At 43.2% G+C, this 22,672-nt stretch overlaps 1 protein-coding gene across 1 annotated transcript in view; it reads right to left on the reverse strand.

The window, feature by feature from the left end:
• The window catches only part of LOC117485399 (protein diaphanous homolog 1), a 96,189-nt gene that overhangs the window by 44,278 nt on the left and 29,239 nt on the right, over positions 1 to 22,672 (reverse strand). Inside the window, 11 exon segments of the mRNA XM_034133920.1 lie at positions 10,524 to 10,532; positions 10,684 to 10,742; positions 10,744 to 10,796; positions 13,212 to 13,262; positions 13,264 to 13,425; positions 13,427 to 13,525; positions 13,527 to 13,553; positions 13,555 to 13,770; positions 15,720 to 15,899; positions 17,697 to 17,761; positions 20,434 to 20,549. Coding sequence (XP_033989811.1) covers positions 10,524 to 10,532; positions 10,684 to 10,742; positions 10,744 to 10,796; positions 13,212 to 13,262; positions 13,264 to 13,425; positions 13,427 to 13,525; positions 13,527 to 13,553; positions 13,555 to 13,770; positions 15,720 to 15,899; positions 17,697 to 17,761; positions 20,434 to 20,549 — 1,037 coding nt within the window.

Here is a 22,672-nt window from a genome sequence, read left to right on the forward strand (position 1 = left end):
AAGCTCTGAATAACCTATTGGAGAGCAGACGGAAGGACGCACAGACCCTGTAGAGAGTCAAACATTGTCAAAGAGCGAGGCGTTCAAATGCTGGCTGCGACGCGTTCCAGTCTTCAGAGAGGAGAAGCATAGAAAGAGCGGCACAGAGCAAAAGAAAAAGATGAAAAAGCAGGGAAAGAGCTCGGCCCATCTGTTCTCTCACACAGTGTTTACTGAGAGGAAAAGGCACACGTGTTAATCAAGTCCCCTTTTGTAAAGAGCAGCAGTGTCATCTCTCCTGCAGCTATCAGCGCATGAGGTCACTACGACCAACCTGAACACCTTAACTCTCTCACTCATTTCACCTTTTCTCACTCAAATGATCTCACACCTAACTTGACTTTTTTCCTCATTTTACCTTACATCAATCTCCAACTCCTCCATCACTCTTGTCGCTTCATGTCTCTCCACCTTTTGATCATTTGTCATTCCTTTCTTCCTCAGTGCTCTCTTCACTCTTACACAGATCATTCCTGTCTCAATTCGTCCTTCTTCTGAGCCTCATTCATTATGTGCCTCTCTCCTTCACTCTCCCCCCCAATAACGCCATCCGTCTTCTCGTCTACTGAACCAAGATTAGTCTCCATCCATCTGCATCTTTGACAGTGATCTCTCATACTTTTTTCAGAATAGTACTTGCAGGTTGCAAAACAAAGTTCAGAGTAATTGAACATAGTTAATAAACAAAATTTTAAAAAAGCCTTATTATTGAAACGTTCCATTGACAAATATAAATCTACAGGGTTCTCATTGCAGTCTTGAGTTTCAGAATTCAAGTTTAAACCTGCTACTCTCATCCGCCACTTTATGTTAATTTGTTTTCTGCCAAACAATGCAGTTGCCTTTATGTTTGTTTCCTTCAACTCACTTCAATCAAGCAGCATACTTGTTATCATCCCCCCACCTACCAAAAATATGTCTTTCTTGGGTTGGCCAACTACCTCACCAGTCGACAAACAACAATATTTTCAGTAACTTTCTCCTATAAAGCAGAAGTGCTGCATCAAGTGCTACCCACATTTTTCAGAGCCTTGAAGAAAAGGAAGGCAGCATGTTTGTAGTTCTACGCAGAGTGCCTTACAGCCCGGAATATCCTTAAAAAGTCACTTCCAATAACACTGTGTAATCTTAGCTTTTTATTTAAATTAAATTCTGCTCCAAAAATGTGCGTCTTTCAATAGAAGATTCCAAACTTTAATGATTTTATAATATTCTTTTCACAGCCTGCCAATACCTGATTTATGTTTATTTATTATTAGAATTATTATTGCATTGCTGGTGTGCTGGCTTGCTGTTTGAAAACCACTACAGCCTCTTTGAGGCTAGAAACTAAAAAACGGTGTGAAGTTAAAGCTTGAAAGTAAAAATCAACATGAAACTTTAAAAGCAAAAAACCATCTTTGTTTTTCAAAAACTTTTCGCAAGAGACTTAAAAAGCATTCTTGAAGAGATCTTTAGCTTTCTCTAGTGTAGCATGCCGTTCACCCGAACAGACAGGAGTTCCTGCCGTGTGCATGCACAACGAGTCCTGAAAGGTTCCCTCTGCTCTCTGCACTTCTACACTGTAACAGTTCTAGCACACAAAAGACTTCGAAGTACAGTACATACTAATCTAAAGTCAGAAAGTATACATGCAACCCATGTGACTCGCATTACTTGGATACTAGGGCTTGTAATGGATGGTGTCATTTCATCTTATTGAAATGGCATTTATTCAAGTCCTCATACCGACTGATCCTAACATCACTACACATCAAGTTTGTTCTGGGTCTTCACTGATATTTCACATCTTTGCTCCAATGAAACAGGAACAGGCAGATTTGGGGTAAGGCCGGAATTGTTTTGTCTCTGAAAGTGTTCAAGAACAAGCAAACAAACTATTACAGTTTTCAATGGAGTTTTGCTCACACAACAGGCTTTGTTCAGGCCAGGACAGAATTTGTTATGTTTTTTTTTCTAACTTCAATGTTCAGGCCCAGTCAAGCTCCTCTGAAATGGTCCAACTTCAAAGCCCACTCACTCAGATCAATACTTCAAATAAAATAGTAACTCCATTCACAAGACGACAAATTACTCATCTGCTTTCTCTCCCTTCTTTTACTGTTAGTCCCTGATGCCCTGCTACCATCACCCGGCTTTGCCAGTCTCAGTTTCACCCTGCAGTTAATCTGCTGGGTGGAGTGATGAGCACTTGGGGAACCAACGGGAGGAAGATGAAGGAGATGAAGGAAGAGGAGGGCGAGAGGAGGGGGAGGGGAATGAGCGATGGCCATGCATTATTGAGCATACAGAGTGGACTTTTTAAGGGGATAAATGTGAAAGCATGTTTAGGGACAACCTTTTTCCCTTCTGCCTCTCCCGCCTTCTCTTTTACTTCATTTCTTGCCCTCCCTCCAACTTTCCTTTCCCCACGAGGATGGACACATAACTTATTCAGTAGGGAGGTTAAAAATTCAACGCTATGAGGAAGGAGGTGCGGGAGGAAAACAGAGTACCTGGAAAATGTTCAAAATGAAGGAAAGTCTTTAGGGAGTTTTCTCAAGTGCTAATCTAGAGAGCTCCTTGCTTTGATTAGCTGTGTGTTTGTGTGTGTGTGTGACTGTGTGTGTGCGACGATGAGGAGTGGGTGGTGGTTGTAGTGGGAGAGTATGAGGACGGGGGTGGTAGATGAATAGAGAGAAAGGGGGGGGGGAGAGAGAGAGCAGGAGAGGGTGTAGACATACGTTTCATGCAGTGCAGTGTAGTGTAGCACACAGCATGGTGAAAAATTAAGGTGCCTGCAGGGCGAAGCAGAACCCACGTCTCACAGAACACGACACATGCAGATACTGAGTAATGGAGCCGGGGCTTCGGCATGCAAACACACACGGGCATCCATGAGCACAGAGACATAGGAGCAAACCAACTGTGATTGACCAAGTAGCATTTTACACACACAGCATTGTTGTACTCATAAACTATGCATACAAGTCTGAGTTCTTGTGTGTACACTTCCACGACACACACAATGTTTGCCACACACACACACACACACACTGTTACACGGTTCCTGGAAGTAAATTAAGGTCAGAAAGTGGAGCATGGCCTGCTTCACCAAACCTTGTAAATACCATCGAGTTGGGTGTAAATGCCACTGGGTTATCCATATTACACAGTCTCCACCAGCTAGGGAACAGGGGCCATGGTACACCAGCGGCAATGAAAGCTGGGCACGTTTCAACACAGAGCTCACACACACCTCTGCCTAGCACAAACTGGGCACGCTCAAATACATGGACATAAACAAGATACTGTGTATGTTAAGAAACTTTGCACAAGTGTGTGCAAAGTTTGGGGGAATTGATCGTTTTAATATGCGTGACTGTGTGAAAACCCTGAAGACATGGTCTGAGCCATCAGCATAATCGGGTAGAAAGTCTAATGGCACCCTAATAACTCACAAGCTAGCTAACACTGCAATGGTAGTAGCAGCTTAAGGCTATGTTAAAGAATCCGACTGAGATAGGGGGCTTTCCACTTTAAAGGACATTTTCAAATGGCTCTGTTGCTGCCATCTATCTCGCCTTTTCTCATTTTACAGCTTGCTTTATATTCAGCCCCCAACAGTCTTCCGTCATTTTTTTCTGGTTCCATCCCTTGTTCATTGTCTCTTTTCATATGAACCCCTATATAAAGCAGAGATAAGAGAAGAAGAGAGATGAGCAAATCAGGAGGGAGAAGAGGAAGAGGAGAAGGAGGAAGGGAGATGGGGGTTAATGCTCCTATCTTGTCAACTCCATCTTTGAAGTTGTTGCTCTTTACCACTCCATTTTTGTGTTTATGCTATCAGTGACATCAAAGTAGGCTAAGTCTCCTGTGTGTGCGTGTGTGTGTGTTCATGTGTGTGTAACTGCCCTCAGGGATAGGTAGCTAATATTGCAAAATATAAACAGAGGGAGTCGTGAGCGGGGGAAGCGACGCCATCCACAGTCAATCTGCACTTTTAGCTGCACCGCTCTTTGACTCTTTCTTCTCCTTCTTTATCTCTCCCCCGTTCTCATGAGTCAATGCTTTCTAATCATAGAAACAGCCTCAGTATGACTTCCCTTCCTTCTCCTTAACCCATCAACATGAACATTAAAAACACCTCTACCTTCACTTGGCATCCCAGAGACCGAGGCAAGGACACACAAACTCTACACACACACACAATAATTATACATGTATAGGAAATCCAGGAGGGGGAGGAAAAAGAGCAAAACAGGAGAAAGAGTAGGTGGGATGAGCGTAGGTGTGCATACAGATATCCCCATTACCACATCCTACCATCGCATGTTTTTTCCCTCTTGGCCAGGGGAAAAGAGACAGAAGCAGGAGCACGGGGGAGACGGGGCATCGGGGCCAAGCGGGGAGGCGGACCCACACACACACACACACACACACACCACACACACACAACACACACACACACACACCACACACACACACACACACACACACCACACACACACACCACACACACACACACACACACACACACACACACCACAAACACACACACACACACACACACACACACACACACCCCAACACACACACAAACACACACAACACACACACCACACAACACACACACACACACACACACACACACACACACACCACACACACACACACACACACAAACACACACACAACACACCACACAACACAACAACCACACCACACACACACACACACCACACAACACACACACACACCACACACACACACACACACCACACAACACACACACACACACACAGTAATGGTGTCGGGATGAGACATTTTGAACGCTGGTGGGCTGACTGGTTGGCTGTCTGGCTGTCTGACAGACTGGCTGGCTGTTTGGGAGAGGAGCCGAGTGAAGTGAAGAAAGCCTATTCCGTTTAAAAACAGGATAATCTCCAGGAAAGAGAAAAGGCAGCAAGGAGATTAGGCACACACAGCGGTAATGCTCCAGCATGAGTACACTTAGCTCATTTGCATGTAAAACAGAGGAGAGAGATATAACGAGGGAGGGATGGAGTGAGGGATGGAATGAAGAGAATGAGTAGGACAAAAGCGTGTATGAGTGTGTATGTGCGCGCGCTTACATGTGTATGCTTCTGCTTGTGCATGTGAGTGAGCTGTTGCATTTGGCAGTGAGAGCCAATGTGAGCACACACAGATGTGTTTGAACCTGATAAGGCCTGATGAATGAGCGGCGTTTTGCGGCTGTTTCTAAACCATAAAGAGATGGTGAATGAGGGTACGCTTGCTATTGCTGCACTGTGAATACACACCGAGGCTTAGAGCGAGCAGAGCCAACCTAATGCACCGCTACTGTTGAGGGCTTAAGAGGTATAGTTAGGATTTCAACTTAAGCACTGGTACACATAAACATGCACACAAACACAACCCATAAACATCAAATCTCGTATTTACAGATTGTACCTGCATATTTTAAAGCTTGTCTATACGTGGGCTGTAGGTGCTGCTTTCGATTAATGTCTCCCACAGACACCACCGTGCACAGACCCATAGTTATCCAATCCTGTGGTCATTTGTTGTTGGCAAAAAAGGTGGAGGGAGCGAAACAGGGATTACTGATATAAGTGGAGAAATGGCTGCATCTAGAAATGGAATGAATAAGAGAGAATAGAATAGGAAAGAATAGTGTGATGTTTACCAAGCTCTTCTCTACAGCATTAGTGACCCCTGCATCAACCTGCTTCTCTTCCTGCAGTCCCCAGCCTGAACATTGCATGATTTATTAAGAGTGCCTGCTACTGTGAGATACACAAGTACAAACATACACACAGTAATATATACGAACACTAACAGACTACTTAAAACAAATTATAAACACCAGATTTTCAAGCCAATACTAATTTAGCACAATCGCACAAGTGCGCACAAACACTCTTATGGCCTAATAAAGTGAGCCCGTTCCTCATTCAGTCCTCTAAGTGCTGTATTAGTACATATTTAAAACAGTCTCAGGAGACTGCTGCTCTGAGTCTACACATCCCATAAACTGTTATCTAAAACTCTCCCCTAATTATACACAATCATGCACACAAATGTATGCACAAACACACATCTCACAAATATTTCTTGGCTGTGACCTAGGGGGGATCCAACAGTGGAAAACAAACATCTTCTAGAAGTAGGTTGTGTGGGGATTAGCAAACTGGGACGGAAGAGAGGAGGAGGAGACGGAGGGAGGGAAGAACGGAGGCCATGGAAGTAAAAAGCAGGGTATTCCCCTCTCGCACCCTGTGGTCATTTTCAACAAGTAACCAGTCATTTTATCAGACCTGTCCAAATGTGGAGCAGCGACTGCCCTTCCATCAGGTACAGAATCAGAAGAGACATTCAACTGCATAATTTTCTGTGCATGATGTATTGTCTATAAACTGTGCTTCATGAACGACCCAGGGGTAAATCTACAGTGTCGATTGTATCACTCAGCTGACATGTTTGTACCAGCACTGAATCATTTTGCTGTAATGTAAACTTAAAACAGTGCCAAGAGACATGTGTTATTCATTACCTTGGACATTTGTTCTTTGGCTGACAATGACCTTGAGCAAGTGTACTGCCAAGAAAAACAGTCACAAATGTTGTGAACTCTGTCAGCAGATGCTGTTATATACCTAATCAACAACCCCCTGCAGCATAACGCTCCATGCCTTTTTGTCTTTTATTGCTAATGTATTAAATATCTCATGCCTTTAACTGATTGGTCTACAACACGTGAGAGGCCCCTAGCAGCACGAACACACACACGGCACTTTCTTTCTGATTGGTGGCTCATTCAGGAGAAAGTGCATGGAACAGACATAAGATGAAACTAACCATCACAATTACACGCACACCTACAGAGAAGGAAATTGATTTCTTCAGAACACAGGGAGATCAAAAGGCTTATTATAATTGGTTTGTAAATGTGGTTGAGCGTACCCACCCACTCTCTCGAACACATCCACTAGTCCAGCATACAGGGAAACACGCACTCAACTGGAATAAACGCATCTGTATTTGAAGCAAATGTGATACAGGTAGGTGCTGTTGGTTGTGTAGGTGTTTACAGCAGAGATGTACAGTGATTGGCATCAAAGTGACTTCTTGGAATAGGGGGGGGGGGGGGGGGGGGGGGGTCTCTACAAGGAAAGGAAATGAGGTCGTCGTACTACAACAGACCACAGAAACACAGCAAGGGTGTAAAGGCTGGAGAATTGGGATATGAAAATGATCCTCACATTATGAGGATTAATAATCATATATGCTCCTGGCCCTTTCTCTCCCGAATCAAATTAATCACCAACGTTCCCCCTAGCCCAGCCTTTCCCTCTGCTCTTCTTCTTTCTTTCTTTCACCCACCTCCTCCCCCTCCCCTCCTCTCTCTCTCATTCTTTGCTAATTGGGCTATCTGAGGTGCCGACTTCAAAAGGCATCTGCTATCAAACACTGTCGGAAAAAGTGAGAGCAGTTCAGGGTATCTATACCCATTTTAGATGAACAGTGTATGAATTCAAGGCTTGTCACTGTCCTGCACTTTTCAAAAAATGGATAACCACATATGAACGACCTGTGTTTTGGATTCCTTTTACCTGTTATTACTATTAGAGAGAAGAAAACAAATACTAAAGGGTAGAAAACAGACACAGGCACTTCAAAGTGAGGGATTGAGAATCAGTAGCTTAAGGGAGAAAGTCTCCCGTCTGAAACCGAACACATTACGCCAACCATTTTTCAGCCACACATACTTCTCATGTAAACAATTTGGCTTTTACAATTGCAAATAGTCATATCAGGTCTCCAATGATAAAGCTCTTACACACGCAAAGCACAACAATGGGGGACAGAATGGCAGTCTTTTCCATAGTATACTTAAAGATAGCAGTAAAATAGGTTTCTCTACTACAATTATTGTTGGAGATTTTGCTAGGTAGGTTCTTATAAATTCCTTTGAATACCAAACTGTATCTTTGTGATCAACGACAGTGATAAATCAGAAGGAATATTCCCAAACTGCTCCTAGAGGTGGTGCACTTCCTGGCAACCTTGACATCCTCAGTAATCCAAAACTAACTCAATTAGAAGGACTAAATCATCCTTTTCATGTTGTCAGCTTGATTTTGTATTTTCACCCTGGTAAATAAGATGTTGAGCAGTATCTACCGTACTACTAACGGTGGCCTTGGGTGCAATGGTTGTTTGGCAAGTTAAGTAGTTTTAGACGTTAAAGGTGAAAAGACTTCAGGCAAAGAGGGCTTGACTGGAATAAATCAAGTAAGGTGAAGTTTTCCTGTGTGGACATGTTATATTCTTGCCTGGGCTCAGTATCATGGCTGGAATACAATCTTATCAGGCAAAAGAAAGCCTGTGAGGGTTTTAAAGTTAGATGCAGCTCAATTAGAGCAGATGCATTACTACATTAAAAAAAGAACAACCAATAATTACTTAAAGTAAAGTAGATCGTGCTCAGTGTTCTAATCTGTAAAAACGAAAATCTTAACATTTTTCCTTCATTGTTAGAAAATATTCTGTCAAAGTAATATATCATCAACAGGAGACAAACAATTGTCCAAGATTGTACCAGGATTTGTTTAGGTAAATTCATACATGCTCAACAGCTGGTGGGAAACAGGAGGATGAAGAATCACTGGCCTGATCTTCACTGCTGAACATGACCCTGTTTTCAATGAGAGAACAGATACGTAGCTGGAGATTTACAGACTGAAACGGAAATAACTACATACAGTAGATAGAGAGCAAAGTATAAAATACATGTAAACGTGTTGTGTGTGTGATTATGTGCGATTGTGTGTGTCAAAGTGTGGAAATGTGTCCATGAGAGCCATGTGCAGCCAGAGGGCGTGTCTCCCACCATCAGCGCTATGCTCTTCCACCAAGCGTCAGAGGGCAACACCCCTGACCCTGCCCTGAGCACAACACCCCTTGCACGTCTGTGTGGGGTGTAGTTGTGTGTGTGTGTGTGTGTGTGTGTGTGTTGTGTGTGTGTGTGTTGTGTGTGTGTGTAGCTCCAGCTGTGCTGCTGGGCAGCTGATGGAGAGCAGGAAGAAGAAGGTCAGCAAGGGTCAGCGGTTGCATCGATGTGTTGTCTGTCTGTTTACAGTGTAACGAAGAATGGGAGGCGCAAGAGGAGGATGAACAGGAGGATGAGGAAAAGTGAAGCCGGGCTTGCAGAAAGGGAGGGATTAGGAGAAGGATAGGGAGGTCAGAAGGAATGTATTATGCCTTCAGCGGTGTGTTTAAGCAAGAGAAGGAAGGACAAGGGGTGAAGGGTCAATCTGCATTACCAGAGCTGGTTGCTTATTGAGCGTGTATAAATATGCAACCGCAAACGCACAATCTTGACACAGTGTGGAGTGCTCTGAAAAAACCACAAGATGCTTACACAACAGTTCAATAAAATCCTAATTCTGTTTTTGAAGAATATGTTATTCTTAACTACCCGACAGATTCAAGAAACACACGAGAAATGAACAACACATACAGAGAAATAAACCGCACTGGACCTGGTCTCTTTCTTTCTCTCTCTCTCTCACACACACAGACACCACCACACGGTACATCCACACAGGCAGAGATACAGACAGGTGCGGGGCTATGAAAAGGCCACGGTTGTCTTTATAGTCAGCTCTCAGAAAGGTTATTAGGCATCAAACCGGAACAGGCGGCTGTCTCAGCCAATAAAAAGTGGAGGCATGGGTGCAAGGGCCGAGGGGGTCAAATCAAGGAGTGACAGGCGGACGTTAGGACTTGCCATCCAGGTGAATGCAGATGGAACAGCTGCCAACACTGGACCATTTAACTGACATCAACAGCTAGCATTAGCAACGTGTGCATGTGCAACTTCTGTTTATGTATATGACATAAGCAACAGTGTGTGCGTGCGTGTGTGTGTTACTGTGAGTAAATCTGAAGGTCAGACAGAATTATATACAAATCCACACACACGGTCTGTCTGTGATTTCCTGGTGTCCTGGTTATGATAATGGAGGAGTGGGAGCAGAAGGCTTAGTGACACTGGGACAACGGTGATAGGAGTGGACAGGTGTGCGCGGTGTGAGCGTTCGCCGGTGTGTCAGCGCTTTGTGCCAGGACAGCAGGTGGCTAGTCAAAGGACATCAGTGACCTTCTCCTTATCCCTTCCCTCTACCCTCCTCTCTTTGTCAATCTCTTCCTCTGTCCCCAAGTCCCAATTTATCACACAGGGCGCTCTGCCTCTGCACAACAAGTCACGGCACGTTGAGAAGATGAACACATACACAGGTGTGGGTGGTTTATTCATGAACTTTTGTGAGATTTCTGTTTTGACACTGTGTTGTTGAATAATGTAAATGCACAGTGTGTCCTCCAAGCAGAGTAAGTGAAAGGTGAGAAAGTCTGGAGAGGATGTGTGAAAAAATAACTAAATGAAGTGTGTGTGTGTGTGTGTGTGATATGCTTACCTTTAGTGGCTGATGGAAGAGGATTGAAATAGACATAGAATTGGGGAGAGAGGGGGGTGTGAGAAAGAGAGTGAGACATTGCTCATTACCGTGAAACACAACATGATAACAGTAGTGGTAAATAAAATAAAAAGCACACAAGCCAAAGCCACACACTCACGCTTTGTCTGTGAGGAGAAGGCCAAGGTGAGTTTGGCAAAGAGCTCGTTGTTTTCAAATCATGCTCTTTTGCCTTGATCCGAAACTCTTCTCAGAGAGGTCCTCAGACCCGATCTAAAAGAGAGAGAAATGCCAGAATAGACAGAGAGAGAAAGAAAGGGGGAGACAAGAGGTGTATTGTATCTGTTAGATTAGCCATATCATCAAATTGACTCAATTTTCCCAAAATGGTCATCTGTGCACCTGGCAAACAATGAGATGAGCAGATAAAGGAGTCGGCAGAACAAAAGAAACAGCCGGGCTGTAAAAGGAAGAGGGAGGGTATGATAGAGAGAGAAGAGGAGGTTGAAGGAAGGAAGCAGGTAGTTATGTTCTCTAATCTTCACAGATTGTCTCTACCACAAAGCATCTTACGCTCCAGAGCTTCACACACAGAAATACAAAGAAATACAGAGGGTTCCATTCTTTCCTGCTACGCCCTTACCCAGCTGTGTTCTCTACATCCCTCCCTTTGTCTTGATATTGCTCTTCCTCCCTCTATTCTGCTCTAAAGTCACAATTAACTTTGTATGTTTTTCCTTTACTTTCTGAGTGTTCTCATTAAAGGGAAGGAGAAAGAGAGAAAGTGAAACAGAGAGAGCGAGAGAGAAAGAACTGCTAGTAAATGTACAGATATCAGTCCTTTCATTATGGACAAAGCCTGAGGGATGGGGGCGTTGGACAGAGAAGACCGAGAGAAGGGAAAGAAAATGTGATATGGGGATGAGCTGAAGGAGCAAGAAAGAAAAGCAGGAGAGTACGCAAAAAGGAGGATGAGACCAAGCCAGAAAAAAAAGTTAATTTAAATTACAAAAGAATACTGTCCTTTCTAGCAGCAATTTAATTATCTTTCAGTGGCGCAGTTAAAAGAAGAAGGCTTATTAAAAAGCAATTTCTGTGACATCCTCGTCAAACACTCTCACCAGCCCGAGAGAGGCAAGAGAGAGAGAAGAGAGAGAGAGAAGTTAAATGCTGATGAAGTCTGCTGAAGCCATTAAACAGTAGCTTTAGGGCTAAAGAAAGACAGAAGGCCGTTTTGATGTTTTAAACCATCACAGATGAGAGGGTGGAGAAGAACATGAAGCACATAGTCATGAGATACACGCATGCACGCGAGTCACTTTAGGTCAAAATCTCACTGTAGAAGCTCCCTCTCACATATCTCTCACCCGGAGCTATTTCTAAATATATTTTAAACTAAACACAGTAAGATTCACTTAACTTTAAATTAAAGTCATATCTTCTCATTAGGAGCTGAAAAACAGTAGGCTGTATTAGCAGACAACTGGCTCATCGAAACAGAATACCACAAAATCAAGCAAGCAAGCGCAAGTTATTTTAATTGTTGTGAAACAATAATACCAAACAAAAATACCTGTATGCAAGATTTGAAATTTCTGGGGATTTCATGCGTCCACACAGCAGCGTTAAAAAATCTTGAAACGCTTCTGCTCATTCACTTGAATGGGGTGACGTCACTTTCCCTCACTTTTCGCCGAACTGCATTGTGGGCAGGCGAGCGGAGAGTTTTCAGGATTTTCAGGATTCAAAGTTGAACAATGTTCAACTTTTGAGGCTGAGGTGGAAGCGTCAGCCAATCAAATCCTGTGTACGCAAATCTGACCGTTCAAGCTCTAGCCAATCAAACGGCGTGTAAACTGGGAGAGACATACCGCAGGTCATTTCCTCATATTCCAAAAAATTGAGGAGAAATTAGCGGTAGGGAATCACCCGGTGCTTTATGACTAGTCCCTATTTACCTACCGGGATATAAACCGGAGGAGCCAGGCATGGAGGGAGGTGGCAGAGACAGTGGTATGTTTTCGCCTGTTTGGGGAGTTTATATCCAGTTTACTTCAAACTTTTTTGCTTTGTATGTCGGGGGCGGGAGATTCATGTGATTGGTTGTTGGTGCCTTGCTCGCAAAAAATCCCCAAGCTTCAGAAACGCCCACCTCCAAGATTTTTTTAACGCTGCTGTGTGGACGCTCCGTAATTAATGTGTTGCAGAGACGCATGGGGCTTTAATACTGATATTAACCATGTTGCCAAACCTATGCTGAAAAAGGTTTGTTCACAATAAAGAGAGATCTCTGAGGACATGAAATACTAACTGAACTCATAAATGATTTCAAACCTCACCTGTCTGGTTCAGTTAATCGTAGTCAGGTCAGGGCATGTATATAACCTGATAAGGCATACGTTTTGGTAACCATAGCACATATGCATGTCAGCATGTTCCTGATGAACAGGTCAAAAGCCGGTAGAACTGCTGTGCTTTTATCCAAATCAGAACACTTCATCACGTCCAATAAAAGTGACAGGAGCGCCTTGGGGAGCCAATGGTTAGGGACCGATGCCATATAGCTGCAAAGTCCCATGTTCCCGGGAAATATCTACTATTTTTACTCTACCAGATAAATAACTGATGATTTTATGATCACTTTTTCAAAAATGAATAATATATTGAACCATCTAACTAAGGACTGACCTTGCTCCAGTTGGCTCTCTTCAGTTGGACCTCAGGCTTGTACTCCTTCTTAGGCTTCGAGTCCAAAAGGCAGTGAGGGTGGTGCGGGGCCACCCCAGCCCCCCATGCCAAACGGTGGAGGGGGAGGCATGCCTGGGCCTGGCGGTGGAGGGGGGGGCACCAGGAAACCCTGGCGGAGGGGTGGTGGTGGTGGAGGTCCCATCCCAGGTAAGGGGTGGAGGGGGTGGAGGTCCTGGCATGCCCGGGAGGGGTGGGGGGGGTGGAGGTCCTGGCATGCCAGGGAGGGGTGGGGGGGGTGGTGGTCCTGGCATGCCCAGGTAAAGGAGGTGGAGGAAGAATGCCACGCTTGACCCGGTAAAGGAGGAGGGGGAGGGGACCCAGGCATATTGCCTGTCTGGCCAGGTAGGGGCGGGGGTGGAGGTGGATGGGGCATACCTGCATTCTGGCCTGGGAGAGGAGGGGGCGGGAGGTGGAGGCGCAAACTGGTGTTGGCCGGGAACAGTAACTTGTGACAACCTCTCGTCTTAGCCTCTTCCAGATCTTTAGACAGCTTTTCAATCTGCAGGAGAGTAATGAAGGATGTTATCATACATTTGAATCATAATATGACTCGATATACTATGTATGTATGTATGTATCGTATATGTATGTATGTATGTATGTAGTATGTATATGCAAGTATGACGAACGACTTGACTGTATATTGTTAATTCCTTGAATTGCTCATTATTGTGTATAGCTTTGGCAATCTCCACCATTTCAAAAGAATGGCCAGCCGACAGAGTGATTAGATTTGAGAGAAAGAAAGAGTGACGTAGAGAGGGATATTAAAGCATGGGAAGGATTGAGTTTTGGGAGAGATGGGGAGAGGATGGAGGACAAGTCACAAAGAGAAAAACATAACAGGGGGAATTAAGTCCAAAGAGGAAATCAAACGAAAAAAGTTTTTAAGAGGAAAAACTCAAATTAATTTAAAGTGAGCGTGAAATGATTTTTTTTATTTCCACACTGAATTACTAATCTCAGTATTTACATCAGTGAGGCACAACTCTTGAGAAAAACGGTCCAAGTCATTAAAATCAGCCAGCTAATATTGGCCTCTGCAAGGACGGTGCTTTGAGATGGAGTATACTTTACACAACTCGGAGCGTAGTACAGAGAAGTTGATTCACTGGGTGTGTTCGACTTACATAAGGTGTGTTGAGTGTGAACAGTGTGCCTGTGAAAGCGTGTCTGTCTGAAGCGTAACCAAATTGTTTGTGTCGTTTCCTCAGACTTTGAAAAGAAGACAGCGACGGACATAAAGGGCCTTGGAGGCAAGCTTTCTTAGTGAGGGCAGCAGATGAAGAGTTGGGCACAGCCTTCACACGGAGGGACAGTGAGAGATCTCTACATGTGAAGAAATCTTGGATGGGCAAGCGCCTCAAACACAGAGGAAGTGAGCCATCTTAGTATGAGAAGCTTGTCTGATGCCTGGCTGTGATGCTGTTGATGCATCGGACAACTGTGTGTGCATATGTGTGTTAGGACTTTTGTGTGGTGAGACGATGACTCTGCTGGCATCAGCCACTTTGGATGAAGCTCATTTTGGAAGCTGTGTAGTTCTCTCGCTGACTGACACGCACACAAACACACAGCGGAAAATCTTCACGTGGTCATGAGCACACATGCACAGAGGCAGACTGTTCTGGGTCACTTGGTGTGTTTGTGAGTTCGGGTGTCACTGTGAGGCAGAGTCCAGCTGGTGTGGCAGCAGGACACTGACAGCTAAACAATCCTCATCTTTGCCTCCCTACTGGATGAGTGTACACACACACACACACACACATACAACAACACATTCCCAGTGTGTGTATCTTGGCCTTAAAACATTCAGTTTGTGCCATCTCCATCATTTTCTTCTTTCTTCTCCCTTTAGTCACTCTTTATACTCCAATTCCCCCACTTTCCACTTTTTTTTATTGAGTTTCTTAATCTCTAAAGGATTTGGCTTATTCTCACAATATCCTTTTAGTTTGTTTCCTATTTTCATGCCATGCTGGCAGTTGGCCAACTCATTTAAGGCCAGGGGGCTTCTGTGTTTGTGTGGGTGTGCATAGATGTTGGACAACTTTTTGGTGCTTAGACTTCTGCAATATTGTATTCATCGAAGGCTCAAAATATTTCACTTCTTGCAGCTCTGGCAGAAGTTTCTGTTTTGTGTGGGTGTGTGGTTCCATTAACTCACTGATTCAATTATCTGACTCAATCTTTATGGACGTGTTCTAATGTTCTGGTTCTTTTGTATTGTCTACGGCATCAAACAATGATGGAAGTACTGTATGAAGTCTGTTGGAGCTGGTCACCTTGTCTGTATGAAGTGTCAGGTTCAGCTCACCTTTTAAATAGATGTAGGTGTGTATTGTAAGATGAATCCACTCAGCAAATACTTCTCTTAAAATGCAAGCAGTTCTATTTTTATACTTGGAGTTATTTGAATTCAAGAAAGGTAAGTATGTGTTTGTGTACCTGCTGTTGCAGAGTGCCTAGCTGTAGTTGCAGTCCCTGGTTCTCCTTTTCTCGGTCCAGCTTCGAATTGGCCAGCTGTTCCTTCTCTTGGCTCAAGTCCTGCAGCTTCTGCTCATAGTCACCCTCCAGTTTCGTCAGCTCCACCTGCAACTCGTGGCGTGATGTCAGCTCTGCATCCAGCTAATACACGTGTGGAAAGTCATAGAGAGGGACAGGCTTAGTTGCAGTATTCTTGAAGTGCACAGTAGACTTTTTGTTGGCTTTTCCATTGTTGTGCAGTGCTCAATTCCAAGAAGAATTCTCTTGAGGCGGGCAAAAAATATTCTCTCAGGCACTAACAAACGATCCAATTGGCAACAGGACTGCACAGATACGGTGCTATTGTTGAGAAAATAGTGTTGGTGATGTGTATGTTTTATGAATATTCAGTTAAATGCGTGCAACTTGTTCATATCCACCTGTCAGACTAAACTCTTCCCCTGGTTATTAGGCACAGACTCTAGTCAGCAAATATAAAGGACTTTTGTGCCAACTTTTGGTATCATGTAACTGATACCAAAACAATAAACGTACATTTACCCTAAAAATATTATTTTAATTGAATGATTGAATTCAAATTCAATACTGAATAGTATTAGAAATGAATTACCAAAGGAATATATTAAATATTTTACAGCATTCTTGGTATAAAATAATGGCAAATAATGGGTGTTTTGGGAGGGGTTCTATTACAGGATTAGGTTAGAGCTAGAGGTCTTCAAACGAAAGATCCTTTTCTATACAATTGAATTTAAAGGATGACTGAAGAGCAATAAAAGCTCAACATAAAATGCAGAGCATCGATATCAAGCCCAAAGTTACCAAAACACCACGGCTCCTCGACTGAAATATGGGAGCAAAGCATGCAAAAGCTTTTAGTCTCCCTCTCTTGCTGCAGCACTTTTTCTAGCTCAAAGACCAGTAGAAGCCATTCTTACAGTCTAGTGCTTTCAGATTCATTATATAATTGTACTGGTAATTAGTGTCAATTATTGAGTTAGAATGCTTTAGTGCACTTGTATTAGTTCACCGTCTCTCTTTCATTTTAAGCATATGCATTTTTTTTTTAAAGGGAAAAAAAGAGCATTTTGGTACCCTAGTTTAATGTCCCCACTTTCATAAATTGTCAAGTGTTTTCTTCTAGGACACTTGACAAACAGGATAAGAGTATCCAAACAGATGACAACATGAACACACAGACACACATGGCCGTTTCATTTCATTTCCGACAGCAGATCCGTTACTCTAGCTGTCAGCGTCCTGACAGCCTCATCCCTAATTCCTGCCAAAGAGACTGCCTGCAATTACCCCTAGCACTATGGTGTGTGTGTGTGTGTGTCAATGAATCCAAGTGTGTTCATGTAATGTGTGCTTGTGTGGATGTGCGTGGATAAATGGATATGATCCAATGCGAGTGTGTGTCTTTATGCATGCCTGAATGAAGGCTAGTTGCAGCTCTCTCTTTGCAATTATCCTGTCACTGGAACAGGAACATCAGGCCAGCAGCGCGTCGCAATCAAGGCATTTACCCCCCTGTCTGTGTGTGTGTGTGTGTGTGTGTGTGTGTGTGTGTGTGTGTGTGTGTGTGTGTGTGTGTGTGTGTGTGTGTGTGTGTGTGTGTGTGTGTGTGTGTGTTATTTGCTAGCCTATAGAGTATTTGTCTGTCGGACACATGAATTATCATTTCTCACTCACCCTCTGTCCATCCCTTTTTTCTTATTTGTCATCTCATGTCAGACAAACACTGGTCGCATAGAATTTCATTACAATCTCAATGTGTGTGAGCGGGAGATGTTGGCTTTAACAATGTATGAATCTTTTTTGATTGTGACTTGAGTGCTTTCTGGGATGACGTCAAAATATGTCTGTGTGTGACTTGCTGTTGCTTGTGTGAGCATGTCTGGTTATTTAACGTGAATCATTGTGAGTGCGTTTCACCTTCTTTTCCAGCTCAGATGCCTTGGCCTCGCTTGTTTCTACCTTGGTTTGGTCCACCATGTTGTCTGCGGACAACAGAGAGAGGACAGAATAATGGAAAAGAGAAAGAGAAAAAAAAAGGTGGTGGGTAAGATAAGGGTTTCAGACAATGCACCTGCACACGTCTGGAAGTGAAGACATCGCACCCTTCAGTCTGGCACATGCGGTGCGCCCAGATACACATTCACAAACAGATGCATACACACAAAGAAAGCATCCTATCGGTCTCCCTGTTTCTCCCTTATCACACCACTCAAAGTCAGATCTGTGAGAAGATTGTGGAGGCATCTCATTACAACAGGGTGCCATCTGTTGCATTCTGCTTCTACACATCATTACCTTTTAAAACATCCAATACATACACCTTTGTCTGGCTGTGTGTCTGTGCAAGAGAGGTGGGAAGCACACAAAATACATCTGACACCATTTTATAATAATTTTTATATATATAAAAAACTAAAATACTATATAAACAGTGTTAAAGTAATCCACTATCAGAGGTTCTTCTTGGTATAGGACCAGGTGAGAAGGACACATGCTGACCAATAGGGTTCCTTTGCAGAATAAGTGCAGGGCGGTGCCGTAAAATAAACTCATTAACATGAAGATGGATGCCACAAAGTCACCGGATGAAAGACAGCTAATCATGATCCCAGGAGAGGGATCAAACAGATAGATAGCAGAGATAGAAGAGCTGGAAAAAGCTAAATAGTAAATGAAGTAATGGAATAACTTATAGAAAGTGAGATATACAGATTGTGAAGAGATAAAGTTTGAGTCTGAAAATATGGCAGGTGGAAAAAGAAGTGGAGGTTTCCTTATATCTAGATAGGCTAGGCAGAGCAAAAAATGGGAAATCTATTTTGTGAGAGAGAAGATTTTGCCAGATGAAAGGACTTCACAATAATATGCCAACCCACACACAATTTCAGAGCGTGCATTTGTATGAGTTTACATGGTTATTGGATGCGTAATGGAAGAAGGGGGGGTTGTTACTTCTGTCATGGTGGCAAGGCTAAATGGGACAAACTTGGAATAGAGAGCACTAAGGGAGCCAGAATATGGGGAGAAAACTGTGCTGAATTTCAGAGTTCAAAGAAAAACACTAAATAATGCATGCAGGGCAGAATTGGGCTGCTTTCCACCGATAATAACTCTGGCAGCATTAAAGGAGGCCAGCCAGTTTGTGTGTATGTCAGGACCCATTTAGAAGCAGTGCAATTAGAGCCTCCTGCGGTGAGCAACGGAGACCCGCCATAAAGGAGTATTGAACTCTTGAGACATGGCCTGCAACTCCATTATGCTCTGGTTTGGTTTACTATAGTCAGCAGGTGTATCCTAGTCAGTTTGTAGTGCTGTCACTCAAGTCCACAGTTCCACATGCACTTGCCAAATTCAGCATTTCATGTGTGTGTAAAAAGAAAAGGGCCAGGAAATGACATGGATCAGGGGCCATCATAATGCTTTCTTGATGCCCGAGGAAAAGTCTGTTATGTTATTCCAGTAGCTGGTAGGCATTCTGTGTCTCGCTCACAGCCACTTATGATAGGTTCACAAGGTTTACCATTTTTTTTTTTTTTTAAATCCGTCTTAAAACTATAATTGTGTGCATACATGTGCATCAAATGGCTTTAAATAACTTGCTGTAACCACTACTAGCCATTAAAGATCGTTTCCAAATGTGCTTGCAATGGAAGTGATAGAGGGAAAACTATACAGTCAGCGTTCTGTGCAAAAACATATTTATCTGAAGCCAATATGAGGCTCCAGCAGTCTGTGTTAATCAAATCAAGTGAGAACCCTCCAAAGTCTTCCTAGAATTCCTTTTTTCTGTTTCCCCTGAAACAGTTTTCTCCAAAAGTGTTTTCTTGCTGAGCTGCAGCAAAGGCATAGCAACACAAAGAGGGAACATTGTACTGAAAAGGCAGTGACTTTGGAAAGTACTCAACTTGATTTGATTGACTCAAACTGCTTAAGCCTAGCCTATTTTATTATCAAGAAGAAATCTCTAAAATGGTCCTTTTTACTCCAGTTGAAAGGACATCAGGACAGGATCTTTAAATGGCCCGTTTGAAAAGGAGGAATAATCACAACTTTGATGCCCAATTAAAACACTTGTGAACTTATTCAAAAGGCACATGAACACATGTACCTGGGCCTTGCTGAATTCATACCTGTTTCTAGTATTAACACATTCACCACAAGCGCCTGAGAGTTTACATAAAACCAATTGTGTGTCAGGGATCAAACGTTGGAGATATCAGATGAATCTCACCTACTATATAGTAAAATCACACCCTTAGCTAAAGATCATATTTTACCACCAACCAGTTACTGTAAAACCTGTAGCACAATTCAGCTCAAAGGTACACTCTTCCACTCTGGCTCCACCCTGTGGTTGTACTGTACAACTGCACAATTGACAACCATGGAATTGTACACTGTATTATGACCAAGGTTAAATCACATAGGCCAGGTATAATCATGTCAGGGTTTGTGGGTGGGGCTGGCCAGAAGTGAAACATGGTTGAAGGTTCAACTCGCACAGCACTGAGCCACAGTGTTTTAGTTTAATGACTGTGAAAATGAATATGGCTCTTCATTTTTTAGAGTGTTTGTTGATGAGCAAGAAGGCGTCATGTATACTTGAGAAAAGGAAACGTAATATCATATGTGTTTTCTGGTCCATGAAACTCACCTATCAAGCCTTCGATGTTGAAGCCGATGCTACGGCACTTGAAGTCCGGGTCCGCTCCATTTCTGTGAAGCACAACCTGAGCAATACACTCGTCTATCAACTTGTAGTACTGAGGCCTGCAGGATGGAGAGAGTGACAGATTTACAGAGAGATGGAGTAGAAGACGGAGAGAAAGAAGTGGAGAGAGAAAATGGGAAGATGATGAGAAGGATGGAAAAACAATGGACGACAGTTAGTATGTGATGCTGGGGGAAAAAGGAATGTGTCACTTTCCACACCATACAGTACTTCACGTTTCGACCACAATGACATTTATAGCAAATGTTTTATAACAAATATTTATTCTATACCAGTGTAGCCTGCATTAATAAGAACATAATGTTGAGCGGGGCATGGGACTGAAGAGATGAAAGTAGGTTCATTTGTGTGAACACACATGCTTCGTCACTTTGTCTCTGTCTGCTACTGAGATTGGCTGTCTGTGTGACCATGACAGTTTGAGTTTCTTGTCACAATGATTGATTGTGTGCAACTGTGTTCTTGAGAGTGTGTTGGTGTATGTCCAGCGCCCCGTGTCTGATCAAACCAGCTTCACACAGACACTCCATTTTGGAGGTGTCTTTTTCCCTGACCCCATTAGATGCTCTCAGAGTCACAAACTCAATACTTTATTTATTCTGTCTCCCTGCATCTCGTCTCTCTAAGTCATTCTGCCTTTGTCTAACACTTATTCCACTCCTTCAATATACTTCAAGGTTTTTTTTTTGTAAAGCTTAGATTTATCCGTGGAGCGAGAGAGACATCTAGTGTCTTTCTGTAAAACTGAGACATGTTTGTTTGGCTACATCTTAGAGCTGGCATGTATTACAAGTCTGACCATGTTTACTTATTAGATATAATAGGAGAAATGTGGTTGGTAGACCTGAGGTTATACACATTTTGAAAAATTATAAAATACATATACGTGTCATTACATTTTTAAATCTATAAGGCTGTTTGCGGTCCGTGTACATGCTTAGTATGTGCATGACTAGAGGTATGGAAATACATTTAAGTGCATTTAAGTATTCTGTTAGATCCTCAGGCAACCATTTCCACTTGAGCTTGAGAAACTGTAAGAGCAAATCAGCAGGTGCTCTTTCATTCATTCCTACACAAATGCAAACCCTCCTTTTCCCTGTACGTCTCTCCCTCATTCCCTCAACATCTACCTAGCAATTTGCTTCAACTCTCAATTTCTTCTTCATTATAGTCTCGCCCTCCACCTCGCTTCTCTCCTCATCACTGTAATTAATCAAGCGGTATTTTCTGCCACGATACAGCTCTCCCTCCCCTCACTTCCTGCCTCTCTGAGGAGTCCATTACAGACCACCTCTGTTGTGGATCACAGATCACCTGGATGGAGGAAGCAGGACAGGAAAGAGGGAGGGATGGAAGAGAGGGGAGGTGAAAAAGACCTCAGCTGGGACCATTTGTTTGGTCCAACCTACCTATTCAAGCCTCACAATTTATTCCCCAAACTGTGTTAAAAATAAACCACAATCTCCTGCCTGTCTGATAGCATCACGGCAACACTGACCATCAACACTACAACATCAAATGTGTGCATGCCTGGGCAGGCTGTTGTGAGTGTTTGCCTGTTTTCTGTGATGTTCAGTAAAGCAAACACATTCCTCTCGTGTGTTGCTGACTGTGAAAGTGGACATGCGTGTACAAATGTGCGAACACTATGCCGTACAACTCTCCACTTCCTTAACATTATTCTATCCCCGTCTTGTCATTCAATTATTCACTCTTCTCCTCTCCTCTGTTTCCCCAGCTAAACCCCCAAGGGCTTTGGAAGACACAGGGAGAGACATTAGCATATTTCTGGTGATAAGAGGTGATGGCGTTCATTTCTATTAAAATGGAATTGGACTTCTTTGCATGTATTAATTTCTCAGCCTTTGAACGGTGCTCTTGAAAACAAACAGCAAATGGAGGACAGGACTGAGAGAAGGGAGAGGAGGACAACTACTTCTTCAATTCCTTTTGCCTTGATTGTTTTGCTTTACTTTTATGGGACTGCATTGAAACTGCAAAATCAATTGCCAGTGACTGTGACATGACTACTGTCTTTATGATATGGCTTGCATCAGGCTGCAATTGGGAATCTGAATTCTTATTCTAGAGTCAATCTCTGCATATTTGCCTTTTGCTACATGCAGTGTTTCTCTGAATTCACAATTATTCAGACCAT

Source organism: Trematomus bernacchii, unplaced genomic scaffold (assembly GCF_902827165.1).
Source record: "Trematomus bernacchii unplaced genomic scaffold, fTreBer1.1, whole genome shotgun sequence".
NCBI lineage: Eukaryota > Metazoa > Chordata > Actinopteri > Perciformes > Nototheniidae > Trematomus > Trematomus bernacchii.